Source organism: Herpailurus yagouaroundi, unplaced genomic scaffold (assembly GCF_014898765.1).
Source record: "Herpailurus yagouaroundi ecotype Mexico unplaced genomic scaffold, PumYag 28, whole genome shotgun sequence".
Taxonomy (NCBI): domain Eukaryota; kingdom Metazoa; phylum Chordata; class Mammalia; order Carnivora; family Felidae; genus Herpailurus; species Herpailurus yagouaroundi.
In genome coordinates, this window is record NW_024412376.1 from 163,866,921 (window position 1) to 163,880,662 (window position 13,742).

Consider the following 13,742-nt stretch of genomic DNA (forward strand, 5'->3'; position numbering starts at 1 on the left):
CCCTGAGGCCATCCTGGGCTGCCAGAAGGAGATGACCCCCAAAAGAAGACCCCGCAGATGAGCCACAGGTCCCAGGAGGAAGTGGGGTCGAGGAGGGGCAGAGCAAGGACGCCAGCGTGCAGAGGGTAGGACGTATGCAGCAGTAGCCAAGGCTCCCGGGCTCACGATCCGCCCGAAGGAAGGTGGAGTTCACACCAAGTGCAAGAGGGAAGAGGCAGAAGGGTTTTAAGCAAAAGAGCAACACAATCGGGTTTTGACTTAAGATGATGGAAAGGGGAGGCTTCCTCATGCTCTGCCTCTTGTGCGTCCACAAACCTCCTTTCTTTCGGCTCTGGTTCTTGTCTGGAATCCTCCCTTCTTTCAGCTCCAAATTCCTCCGCCCTGGCATCGTGTCTTGGCATCATCTCTTGACTGCAAAGTCGTCTTGACTGTTCCCCTGCATCCCCCTGGCCCTTTGCCTCACAGCACACAGTGATCTTTTTACAAAAGAAATTGAACCAAGTTGTTCTCCTGCTTAAAACCCGCCAGCGGCTTCCCATTGCACGTACAAAGGATCCTAACGGGGGCCTGCAGGCTGTCCCCCCTCTGCCCCGTCTCACACCACACCCACCCTTGCCCACGTGATCCCACCACGCTGGCTCCTCTGTCCTTCCAGTGAGCCAGGCTCACTCCTGCCCCAGGGCCTTGCCACTTACTTCTCCCTCTGCCTGAAAAGCTCTCTGCCTGTTGCTCCTTTCCCACCTTGAAATGCTCAGCTTGATATTCCTCCCCTCCGAGTCCAGTCCCTAGCAGGTCTGACTGGCTGAGATTGCACAGCTACAAAATCTGGGGAAATGCATAATGCAATTCTTTGCGAGCATTGAGTGGCAGCCGAGGCAGGGCTACAATCCTGGAGGGAAAGGATGTACATCAAGGTGAGTTCCATTTCTCCCTGGATTTCTCTCTGGTGCATTTTCCAAAGCCTGGGTCAGGAGTGGAGCCCAGGCCATGCGGCGGTCCTGCTAGATGGAGGGCTCAGAGGCGCTCTGATATCTGGGTCTGGGGAACAAAGTAACAGGAAGGAGAGAGCCTGGCACTGCCCTGGAAATGCCCCCTTGGGTCCTTGGCTGAATCCTAAGCTGAGCAGCATAGTGTGGGACTCTGGGGCCTCGCAAAGGAGAGCAACTGGTCGGCCAATTGCTGAAGAGACCTCAGCGGTCGCACACCGTCACCAAGTTGGCAGACTTTTGGCCAAGCCCCAGTTGAGCATCCTCGGCAAATACTCAGGGGCCTCAGCTGCTACCACTGAAAGTCCGGGACCCAGGAGCAAGGTCCACACTGTAGGAGGACAATCAGGCCCTAGGACGGGGTTGAAACTCACATACACCTGCACAGGAATGAAACGGTCTGCTGATCATCCCACGATCTGTGAAGACACACTCAACATCCTCTAGAGGGAGCTAACGATCAGGAGTCTCTACCACATCTCATCCTACACAATGTCCAACATACAAAAGTTTCTGAAAATTACCAGACACGTGAAGAAGATGGAAAATGGGACTTAACCAAGAAGATAACCAAAGATCAACCAAACAGTTGATAAAAACAGACCCAGAGATATCTAGATATTGGCATTAGCAGACAAGACCTTCAAAATATAGGAAAGATTGGGGTGCCTGGGGGCTCGGTTGGTTAAGCATCTCACTTCAGCTCAGGTCATGGTCTCATGGTTTGTGGGTTTGAGCCCCACGTCGGGCTCTGTGCTGACAGCTCGGAGCCTGGAACCTGCTTCGGATTCTGTGTCTCCCTCTCTCTCTGCCCCTGCCCTGCTCGCACCCTGTCTCTCTCTGTCTCTCAAAAATGAATAAATGGTAAAAAAGATTTTTTTTTAATATAGGAAAGATAGACAAAATGGATGAAAACATGGGAGTATTTCAATAGAGAATCAGAATCTCTTTAAGAAGGATAAAATGGATATTCTAGAGCCAAAAAATAGAACAAATGGAATGAAGAACTCATAGGACTGAATTATCAGAAGATAGGACACAAGAGAACACAGGATTAGTGAACTAAACACAGGTCAATAGAACATCCAAACTAACGCACAAATATTTTTTAAAAAGTAAGAAACAGAACAGTTTCCAAAGATATGGGATAGAGTAAAAAACTCTGGATATCCAGGAAATGAGAGAAAAATAGGACAGAACAACATATTTGAATAAATAACGACCCCAAATTCTCCACACTTGATAAAAAAAACCCTTGAATCTACCATTTTAAGACGCTCACAAAAATGCAAGCAGGATAAATATAAATAAAACCACACCAGGCACATCATAGTCAATTTGCCAAAACCCAAAGATAAAAAGGAAATCTTAAAGCAGTCAGAGACAAAATAACACATGTATTTCAGAAAAACAAAACCAAGCAAAAAAAAAAAAAAAAAAGGACTCGGATAAAAACAACCAATTTTTGAACAGAAGCTATGGGAGCCAGAAGGCAATGAAATGAGATCTTCAAAGGGCGAAAAGAGGGGGAGATATCTGCCTACCTAAAATTCTAAATCCAGATCCTCACCAGAAGAAATAACCAAGTTCTTTGGACAGAAGGAAAACAGATCCCCAGGACTGAATGCACAGCTCAGACACGTGAGGAAACGTAGATCATTGCTGGCTTCAAACAACAACAGTAACAACGCCTCGTGACATTTATTAGACAGAGACATAATATATATGCTAAAAATGAAGAAAAGAAGAAAGAGGAATGGAGATAAACTGTTAAAATTTTTGCATTAATCATTAATAATTATTCACTTATTTGGGACTTCTGCATTACCTGCTAAAAGTACCAATGTAAGGTACATTTAAATAATTACCAGGCACACTTTGAAATCTCTAGGGCAAATACTGAAAAAATGAGGAACAGAATGAGCTAACGGAGAAGAAAAATGAATAATAGAAAATATTTATGAATACCAAAAGCAAAGGCCAGAAAGGAGAAACAGAACAGAACAGACAAAGAGAACAAAAACCCAATTCCATCATCACATGCGTGAAATGTACGTGGACCGAACACCTGAACTGAAAAGCAGAGGCTGTGGAACTGAGCTAAGTGAAAACACACCAGTCGCATGCTATTTCGAGGATGCCCATGGGTTGAATGCAAAAGGATGAATGGTGTACAAGAAGTTGAGGATTCCATGAAAACACTAAGGGAAAGAAGCTGATGTGCCTACTTTAATGTCAGACAAAGTATAATTTGGGCAAGAAGGCTGAGAGATAACGAGGGACCCTTCATCACGATCAAAGAATCAAGTCAGCAGGAAAACGTAATTTGAAGTCTGCGTGTATCTTATAAATAGTTTCCACGGGCACCTGGGTGGCTCAGTCGGTCGAGCGTCCAACTTCGGCTCAGGTCACCATCTCACAGTTTCGCGAGTTTGAGCCCCTCATTGGGCTCTGCGCGGACAGCAAGGAGCCGACTTCAGATCCTCTGCCCTCCTCTCGTTCTCTCTCTCTCAAAAATAAATAAACGTTAAAGAAAATTTCCAAATATATGAATCAAAACTAATATAACGCCAAGAAGAAATACACAAATGCACACTCAGAGATTGCAAACGTATCTGTGTAAATAACAAAACACATGGACAAAATGTTGGTGAAGACACAGAATACCTGATTAGCACAATTAACCACCTTGGACTGATCACAATCCTCAAGAACTCTGGAATTGTCACTCCTTACAAGGACCTCCAGGATACCTACCAAAATAGACTATAACCTGGTCGCTAGAACAAATCTCAAACTTTAAAACAATATAGTGTATGTTTTCTGACCACAGTGAAATAAAACTACAAATCAGTAACGAAAACATAACCAAAAAAGTCAGCAGGTGCTTGGGAACTCAGCAACACGTTTCTGAATAAGAGAGACGCTGCAAACAGGAATTAGAAACTACTTTGAACCAAATAGACATAAAGCACAACATATCAAAATGTGGGGAACGTAGCTGAAACAGGGCTCAGCGAGCATTGCAAAGACTTAAAGTGCACAGATCACAAAAGAAGAACCTGCTGAAAATAAACGATCGAAGCTTTCAACACAAGACACAAGAAAAAAAGCAGCCAACTAAGTCAAAACAAAGTGGAAGAAAGGGAGCGATTCTGTAAACAGAATCCAGTGAAATAAAATACAGACATACAATGAAGAAAATCAGCAAAACCCAAAGAGAATCCTTTGCAACGAATGACAAAATTGCTGCAGAGAGAGAGAGAGAGAGAATATGGGTCAAAGGGCTCAACGCTAGATGTCTTAACAGATATGCAAGACCACCGTGAGAGTGATGAGCATTTCTTCCTGCGATTCCTGAACATCGATTACCATCCACACGTGTGGACAGTGACTCGGGGAAGCCCATGTCTTCGCCAAATCACAGACGTGGTTAAGTACAGAGCTGGGTTTGACCTCAGAGTGAGTCCTAAAGCCTCTGTTCTTTCCATTGTCCCTTTCAAGACCCAATGCAGAGCCTGATGGAGGTGTTAGCCAACCTATGGTGGTGATCGTATTGAAACATATAAATGTTTCAAGTCAACACGTTGTGTACCTTAAGCTTATACAATGTTATATGTCAATTATATCTTTAAAAGAGAGAGAGAGACTCAATGTGCAGAATTAGGACCTGGACTGCTTGAAAATCTCCTGGATCTGAAAATATGAGCCTTTTTTTTTTTTTTTTCAACGTTTATTTATTTTTGGGACAGAGAGAGACAGAGCATGAACGGGGGAGGGGCAGAGAGAGAGGGAGACACAGAATCGGAAACAGGCTCCAGGCTCTGAGCCATCAGCCCAGAGCCCGACGCGGGGCTCGAACTCACGGGCCGCGAGATCGTGACCTGGCTGAAGTCGGACGCTTAACCGACTGCGCCACCCAGGCGCCCCTATGAGCTCTTTTTTTAAAAAACAAAAGAATTTTTTTAATGTTTACTTATTTTTTGAGAGAGAGAGACAGAGTGTGAGCGGGGGAGGGGTAGAGAAAGGGAGGCACAGAATCCGAAGCAGGCTCCAGGCTCTGAGCTGTCAGCACAGAGCCCGATGCGGAGCGTGAACCCACGATCTGCGAGATCATGACCTGAGCTAAAGCTGGACGCTTAACCGACTGAGCCACCCAGGCACCGCTGAAAACGTGAGCTCTGATGTTAAAGCTGAACACGGCCCCCTCCGCCGCCATCCCACCCGACACCCGTCTAAACAGCCTGAGCAGAGGGGCAGGCTTCTGTCTCAGGTTGTGCACAGGAAGGGGCCGTCCGGGTGGGAGTCCACCCTTCCTGCGACCTGACGGCCCAAGTTATTTAAAGTTCCCTGTGCCCGCGTTCTCGCATCTGCTAAATGGGGACGATGATCGTCCCTCCTCCGAGGGCTGCTGGACGCTCACCTGAGGAAAGGGGACGCTCCGCACTCTAGAAAGTTAGCAAGATGATGAGAAGGCAGCGATTCGAGATCAACCTACCTGGGGGCCGTTGCTTGCCCTCAGAGCTCGCCCTGGGTCTGCAGAACACCATGGTCTTTTCTCCTCCTTTTCCAAACGTGCTTCTCTCGCTCCTGCTCCGTCGATGTTCCCTCGCGGGGCACTGGATACCTCGGCACTTCCCCCCACCAGCGACGAAGCGGCTGAATTGCCATCATTTCTGGAATTCTCCGTGCGTAAGGAAGGCCCCATCCACCTGCCAGCCAGACCTGGTTTCTCCTCCAAGGGCGGCCCGTGGGCTTCTGCGGTCAGTTGCCCTGACAGCTGAGTCACCTGCACCCCCCTTTCCACAGCACCCTCCTTGCCCCCCACCATCTTGCTTTCCCCCTGCGGACCCTCCTCCGCTCTCACCAAGCGGCCCCCAGCTGTGCTGGCCCCCAACGCGACTTCTGTCTCCAGGACGCGGATCCTGCTCAGAAGATGGGCGTTCTCCCCCCTGAAGGCCTGGACCGTGTCTTCTATCCCCACCACCACGCCCTTCATCAGCTCTTTGTAACTGACCCCGAGCTCCGAGATCAGCGCCTTGAGCTCCCGGTTTTCCATCGTGACGTGCTCCATCACGCCCTTGGATTTTCTGGCGCTCTCGGCCGTGGCTCTCTGAAGCTGGGCCAGGCGCCCTTTCAGCTGCTCGTTCTCCTCTTCGAGCTCGGAAATTTTGCCATAACTTTTCCCGTTGCAGTCTTCCAGGTCAGACACGACCTGCCGGTATTGGGCCAGCTCCCTCTTCAAGAGCGCGATGTCTCCGACCAGCATGCTGTTGTCCTGTTCGAGGACCGCCATCTTGGTCACATTTCTCTCCTGCTCTTCCTCGAGGGCGCACACTTTTCGACGGCATCTCTCTCGGTCGCCCCGCAGCTCGGCGTTGTCACGTAAAACTTGGCTTCTCTCTCGTTTCAGCCCAGAGATGAGCCGGTGAAAGCTTCTCCTCTCTTCTTCAAGGGCTCTCAGTGGCTGGGAGGGCTGGTTCCCACCCAGCTCGGAGGGCCACCCTGGACCCGGACCCACGTCATCTGAATCAGGCACCATCCCTGGGAGAACGGTGCTGGTCCCCAGGTCCTCCGTCCCGCCTGGTCCGACCTCTTCATCGGTCCCCCCGGGTCTGACCTCTCTGGCCAAACAAATATCCGAGCCCTGGTTTGCCAAAGCCTGCTGGGAGTGAGCATTCTCTGGGGGGCTGTGCTGTTTCCGAGCCAAACTCTTGCTTCCTCCAGCCGGCGTGGAGGTTGGCCACCATCGCCCCCCGCCCCCACGCTGCAGGAGGGAGAGTTGCTGGGAAGAAGCTTCTGCCTCCTTCCCAAATTCGTCTCTTCTGAGCTCAGACCTGTCAGGTTGTTGGCTCAGAGCCCACGGATCACTGGTAGGTTCAGTTCCCCTGGGTGGAAAGGCCGATCGGGGAGACAGTGTCAGACCTCCCTCCGCCACCGGGGAGAGCGTTTCCTGGTGCTCACGTTCCTCGGGGCCAGGCTCCCCAGGGACATCCCTGTGGGCCAGAGGAGACCCTTCTAGAGGCGGTGCTTTCTCCTCCTTCTCTCCTTGCCTTTGGTCCCCAGGGCTTTCCTCTTGCAGATTCGGAGCATTTGCAGACCACACGAGCGTTTCCTCCTCTCCCTGCCCTGCAAGGAGCTGAGTGCCTCCCGGACTTGGCCTCTGGGAGCCCTGGGCCCTGGCTGGGGGGGCCTCTTCCTCCTCCGGTGACAAAAGCCCTCCCTCCCTCCACCTCCTACTCAGGGGTGCGGGACCCTCAGTTGACACGGGGGCCTCCTCCTGCAAAAGAGGCCATGGGAGCTTTGGCCTGGGCCAAGGGCAGGGGACAGAGGCCTGGGTTTCTGAGGCCCTGTTCTCGACCAGCTGGCCCTCTGGGGCTCTGACGCCGTCCCCCAGGCTCGGGTTGTCTCGGCTTTCCTGACTTAGCTTGCTCTCGTCACCAAGGTCTGCCTCCTTCCTGCCCCGACTCCTCCTCGCCCCCCACTCCTCGGTTCTCCACTCTGGGGGCCCTCCTCCCTCCTTCCAAGCGCCTTTCACATCTCTGGGTGACTTGAATTTGTGACTTGAGATCTGGGGGGGCTCGTGGCAGAGGGAGGCATTCTGGTCCCTTCTCCAGTGGGGATTCCGGCAGGTGGGTCCTCCGGCTCTGGGAGCAGGTGGGAACCTGGCGTCCAGCGTCCGTCGCATCTGGGATTCTTGTGGAGAAGCCTCCCGGAGCAGGAGCAGTGGCGGCAAGGAAGGGGGGTCCCCGGCCGGCCCCCAGGGAGGGAGTGTGGACGTCTGCACCAGGACCTGGGCAGCTGCTAGCCTCTGCTCCGAAATCCCGGCCAGCTCCACGGGGAGGAGTGAGCCATCCCTGTACTGGCCGGGGGGGGCAGCCACAGATGAGGAGAAAAGTCTGCGCATCCAAGCTGGGCTCAGCCAGAGTCCGCTAAGGATGGGAAGAGAAGAGAAGGGAAGGTGTGAAGCGGCCCCTGCCTCTCTTTAGTCCCCCACACCTCTCAGACCTCATCTCCTGATGCTCTTGGTGCTTCCTCACCCAGCCACACGGGCCTCCCTAGCACACCAAGCCTGGTGCCACCCCAGGGCCTTTGCACCTGCTCTTCCCTCTGCCCAGAATATCCCTCCCCAGATCCCCTCGTGGCTTAGTCTCAATCGATGCATATCTCTGCTCAGACGTTACTTCCTCAAGAAGCCCCTGACCGTTTCCCCACACGGTTCATGTTCCCTTTTACTGTGCCCCCCTCCGCACATCCCGCTGCACGTCTACGTGGGCATCGTCTAACGCCCCTCAGCCCTGCGTGTCCAATACGGTAGCCACAGGCCACCGGCCACCGGCTACATTCCAAGAGCACCGGACATTTCCGTCGTCGTGGGAGATCTAGGGGACAGGGCGGGGCAGGGGCCCTGGGCCTAGACCAGTGCCGGCCCGCAAGACATGCTAATTCGGTGCATGTATCCAGGGAGGAGACTGGGCCAGCTCACAGGCTGGGCTGGGGAGGGGCTGCTAGGAGGGAGGGGGGCCTGGGAGGGGCAACTTGGCTCCGTGCAGCCTGACTGACCCGCGGCCCCGGGCTGGGGACCTGCCCACTCCCCACCCAGGTCTCAGGCTGTTACAGTGCATCCCCTCGAATCTCCTTCTCAGTTAGTTCCAGAACGTTCTTCCAAGCCCTGCTTGAGCCCCTTCTCCCGCCGCCCACGCGCAGTAGGGCTGGAGCCCTGGGCTGGCAGAAAGCCTCCGACCTCACCCGTCCACGGTCAGATCCTGGGACGTCTTCCAGGGTCTCATCTGTGGCCTCCAGGCCTGCCACCACAACACAGGGGCCTCGCCCGGCCCCAACACGGTCCCAGGAGCAGCACGCCTCGGAGGGCTGGCCTGGGAGGCAAGAGGACCCCAAGAGTTAAAGAGACCCTCCTAGGGGTTTTCTCACAACTGTTGCCAGTGACTGAGCCCCCTGCACGTGGGAGGGCCCGGCTCTTCTCACGGACTCACGTCCTCCGAGCCCCAGAGACAGCCAATGGCCGCAACCTGCCAGGCGAGGAAACCGAGGCTCGCGGATGGGGAATGACTGTCGCCGATGAGCAGCAGGTCGGGTCTGGAAGCCACCTGTGCTGACCACAAAGCTCACGCAGGTGACGAATACCTGCCGTGAGACCTGCCTCAACCCCGCCCCCTCGTGGTCGCACGGGGTGCTGATCCCCCGCCCCACCCCCAGCCCCGCACGGCTGGCATGCAGACAAAGGGGCTGGCCCTAGACTTCACCACCAGACCGCCCCCCTCCTCCTTCTTCCACGGACAAATCGGACCTGTTTGACTTGCCAGCTCTGCTCCCCAGAAATAGAATGGGGGGGGGAGGGGGAGCGTCAGGGGGCCCATCACCGGCACCGCTGGGTGTAAGTAACCCTCTCGTCTGCAAACTGCATTTGGCCTCGGAAGGCTGTCCGTAAACCACAGACAGCTAGTTGGACATTGTGGCTTTGGGGCTCCCCAAGTGCAGCGGCTTTTGCAACAGAGGCTCTGGAAGCCAGGCCCAAGACTGTGACCAGACACATGGGTTCCCATGAGGGACAAGTTAGGGACAAGGGGCTCTGAGCCCTAGCAGCTCCCAGACCTCACACCTGTCTCACCCCTGAGCTGTCAAGGGGGGGAGGGGGGGGAACAGAATAGTCGTTACATGGTCTTCTGCAAAGACATCCCCTCCCGAGACACCGGCTGCCCCGTGCTAGGACAGGTGTCACCAGGCTGGCACCCTTCTGAGGGCGGAGGGAGTGAGCCTCAATGTCTAGGTGAGCCCACGTCAAGGACCTTGTCTGGACATCGCACACCCTGATCCCACCTTCTCCAGCTGTGTGGCATCGAGCAAGCGACACTACCTCTCTGAGCCTTAGCTTCCCCTCTGCAGAATAGGGCAGTCACCCCCCCCCCCGCCCCGCCCCCGCCCCGGCACACTAGCATGTCCCAGGCGAGCTAGCCCGTCAGCGGAGGTCCACGCAGGCACCCGACGCACCCACAGCACCCACACACCTGCTGAGCTTCTCGGGCCAGGGGCGCCGTGGGAGCAGAGGGTGGTCTGCAAGCCTCGGCTTCGGCAGGCATCCAGGGCGCCCTCCCCTGGCAGGGCCAGTGGCTCGTCGTGAAGCTGGCTCAGGGCGTCCTTGAGGAAGACACAAGAAGGGAGCTGGGAGGATGCTTCCTCCAACCACTCGGGAGGGAGCCGGGTCCCCGGCTGAGAGCAGAGGGCACGAGGCCTGACCCCGGCCCCAGTGCCCTTGGTCCGAAGGCCAACCCCCCTCCTATTGGCACGACTCAGTTCAGCAGACAACGAGGTGTGGCACTCGGTTCTCCGAGGAGTGTCTGTCCGGCCAAGATGCCCCCAGGCTCCCTAGAGTGGCACCACAGGCTCCCAGTCCCCTCTCCTTCCCGAAGGTCCTCTGTGTCCCCCCAGCAGAGGCAGGTGCCTGCCCGGGGGGCCCCAGGCAGTCCTGTCCTTCAACCGTCAACAAGTCCCAAATGCTGCAGCCACGGGTCTCCAGGGGACACCCCTCCCCTCGGCCTCTCCCAAACGGCAAGCCAGCTGTGCGGACAGAGCTTCCCTGAGCCGGCACCCGCCCTGCAGGGCATCGTGCAGACACAGCCCAGCGCCGACCCACCATCCACGAGGGGCTGGGGACGGGCCCCCTCCGGCTTCCCACAGCCCCCACTACTTGGAACCAGGTTCTAATGGGCGCTGTTTGCTTCTTTCCCTGCTTCCCCACTAGACCTTGAGTCCTTCAAGCCTTCCACTTGGCCTCATGTGGTTGGCACCCTCACCTTGGCCTGGCACACATTAGGTGCTTAATAAATGTTCGATAGATGGATGGGCAGAACTTGCAGAAGGACAGGTATGCAGCACTTATTCAGCAAACGCTTATTAGGCTCCGACTGTGTGTCCGGTGCTATTCTAGGTGCAGGGGTAACAGAGAAGAACAGGTAACATCGTCCCCCTGTCCCCTGTCCCCCGGCTGCTCACCTGCTCTCAGCAGAGCCCTGCATCGACACCTAGCCAGGCCTCCTGTCCCCCCACATCCCACTCACACTGCCAGGGACCCCCTAGCTTGCACTCTCACACCTACAAGACCTCCCGTGGCTCCCCCTCCCCAGGCTGGGATCGGTTCAAGGCTGCCGTAAGGGCACCGTCGGGGTGGGGGCAGGGGGGCTGATACTCCTCACCCTGGTTTCTGCTCACGGTGGCCTCCCCGCCCCTCCCCAGCCAGCTTCTTGCCTGCCTCTGCACATCTGCATATGCTGTTCCTTCTGCCTGGCTACACGTCTTCCTAGGAAGGACGGGGGTTGCCCGCACCTCTCTCTCTGCCCCACCCTGCACACCCCGTTCAGCAGCGGAGCCATCCCGGTGAGATGGAAACCAGATCGGGTTGCTCTCCTGTCCCTGACACGCTTCCCGCTGTGCAGAAAGAGGAAACCGCTGCCCGGCCCCACTGCCCCCACCCTCATTCTGCTCCTTAAAGGGACCCTTCTCCCCCCAGCCCTGCCTCAGAGCCCTGCACCCCTAGTGCCTGCTGCCTGCCTCTCTTCCCACCCCTCTGCCCGGCTAACCTGCTCTTCTCTGAGCTCCGCGTAAAGGCCAGATCTTCAACAAGGGCTTCCCTGGCCCTCCCCCAAATCAAGTCCCTTCCCTCCCTCAAGCATCTTCCGCTCACTCTCTGGGTTTGGGACCTCCCGGCTGTCTGTGTGATGTCACGTCCAGCGGCCTCACAGACCAGGCACCTCAACCCTGGCTGCACCTTAGAATCGCCCGGGGGCTTTGCCACAGAGCACGGCCTCGGCCCAAAGCCCCCAAAGCCAGGGGGGCCTGGGCGCCGGCCTCGTGTTCTGCATGTGGGGTTTTGATTTCATCAAAATCACCACCAGAAAGAGGGGGAGAAGAGGAAACGGAGGAGAGAGGAGGTCGTGAGAAGAAGAGGAGGGAGCAGGATGGACAAAGGGAGACAGAGGCTCCACGTGGAGGGGAGCAAGAGAGCGATGGCAAGGAGGAGGGAAGAAGGGAGGAGGGAGAGCCGGCAGGGCAGCGTCGAAGGCCAGCACCGCAGCTCTGTTTGCTTCTGTTTGGGTTTCGTTCCGATACCCAAGTTGACTTCAATTCGGTTCAACAAATACTTGCCGAGCCTCAGCTAAGTGGCACCCTGTTCTGGAGCTGGGGACACCGCCGCGGATAAAACACACAGACCCCCCGCCTCCGGGAGGCGACTTGGTGGGGCAGGGGGACATCCTAGAAGAAGGTGCTACACGCCCTTCATTTCACAAGTGACCAAACCACTACTCAGAGAGGGACAGTGGCCGGTCCAAGGTCACACAGCACACACGGAGGGAGAACAGAACCAGAGCTCGGGTCTTGAACTGGGTCCGGGCTTTCTCTGCCCTTCCCTGCCTCCCCACCCCCGCTCAGTCTTGTCAACCCTTCCTGCCTTTCGGTGCTCGGGGGGGGGGGGGCAGCAGCCCCCAGTTTTACGTGGCTTCAGCTTTCACATGCAATTATGGGGAAAGATAAGCAAAAAAGAGGAAAATGAGGAATACAGAGCTATCCGGACACAAACACGATCAGTGTGTCAGGATATATCCACCTGGGTTTTCTTCTATGCAGAGACACTTAAATTCTTCCAAAAGTCCGTTTCTACAAAATGCCCATTTTTGCCGCATGCATTTCTCATTTGATGATACGGAAGGATCATCTCCCCACAAGTTCTCCTATAACGTGGTGTTTTACGGCTGCCTCATAACCTCTGACAGAAGGGATGCCTTCACTTACCAAGTCAGGGCCTTCTAATTGTACGTTTAGGTTGTTTCTGATTTTCACCAACTATAAACCGCACTGGGGCACTTTTACTATTTGACCAATATTCAGAATAAAATGGGACCTTGAGCTTTTGTGTATGTGTATTTATTCTGTAACTAATGGACTTGATCTTTCTGTGGAAGGCCACTACACATTCGTCTTTCCTTTTGTGTTACTTGCATGTCCGTGGCTCTGCTGTGTTTTATTTTTTGACCCTGCCGGCCCACGCTTTAAAGCCCTTGCTGACTACTGGAGTCCCAAGTATGCAATACAGACTTCTGCACAAGTGAGAGCCAGAGCAGGGAGGGGGCTGCCTGGAATTTGAACTTGCTGCACAATGAAACGATTCCTGTAAGCGCCACCAGGGGGCACTCTACCCACACTGCCGGGGCAGAGACGTTCTGGGAGCTTCCCACATTCTTGATGCTGGGGTCACCGGGAGCTTGATCTCTGCTCTGGCATGACATTTTTAAGTGTGTAACTTTTCATCTCCCTGCACAAGCCCTCCCTCTAGTCCAGACCACAGCCCCTGGGCTGTCCCCTGCTGTAGCAGGCTATGGCCCAGGTCTCCCCTACCTGCCCCTGTGTCTGTCTCCCCTATAAAATTTCAAAGAGCAGGGTCACCCTTCCAGCCCCGGTGCCCCTTCTTGTCTTGCAAACCACAGTCCTTTTAACTTTCCTCTCACCCGTGCCCTGAACAGAAACGCTCTCCCCAAACTCCTCCCCAGGCCACGGTTTGTCTGTCATTGCAGTGGCCCGTCCCTTCAGGGACCTGGGCCCCAAGGCATTTGTTCTGGAAACTGGATGGTGTGTGATCCCAGGCCAGTGGCGTGCCTTCTCTGGACTGTGAGGCTGGGTACAAGGACAGGGGGATTCCTGCCTGGCTACCTCCCAGCGCTGATGAGGTCCTGCTTGGAAAAGCGC

At 55.0% G+C, this 13,742-nt stretch overlaps 1 protein-coding gene across 1 annotated transcript in view; it reads right to left on the reverse strand.

The window, feature by feature from the left end:
- Nucleotides 1–13,742, reverse strand: part of CUNH4orf50 (chromosome unknown C4orf50 homolog) — a 48,322-nt gene that overhangs the window by 21,660 nt on the left and 12,920 nt on the right. The window contains 4 exon segments of the mRNA XM_040494858.1: nucleotides 5,485–7,851; nucleotides 7,853–7,918; nucleotides 8,736–8,863; nucleotides 10,013–10,214. Coding sequence (XP_040350792.1) covers nucleotides 5,485–7,851; nucleotides 7,853–7,918; nucleotides 8,736–8,863; nucleotides 10,013–10,214 — 2,763 coding nt within the window.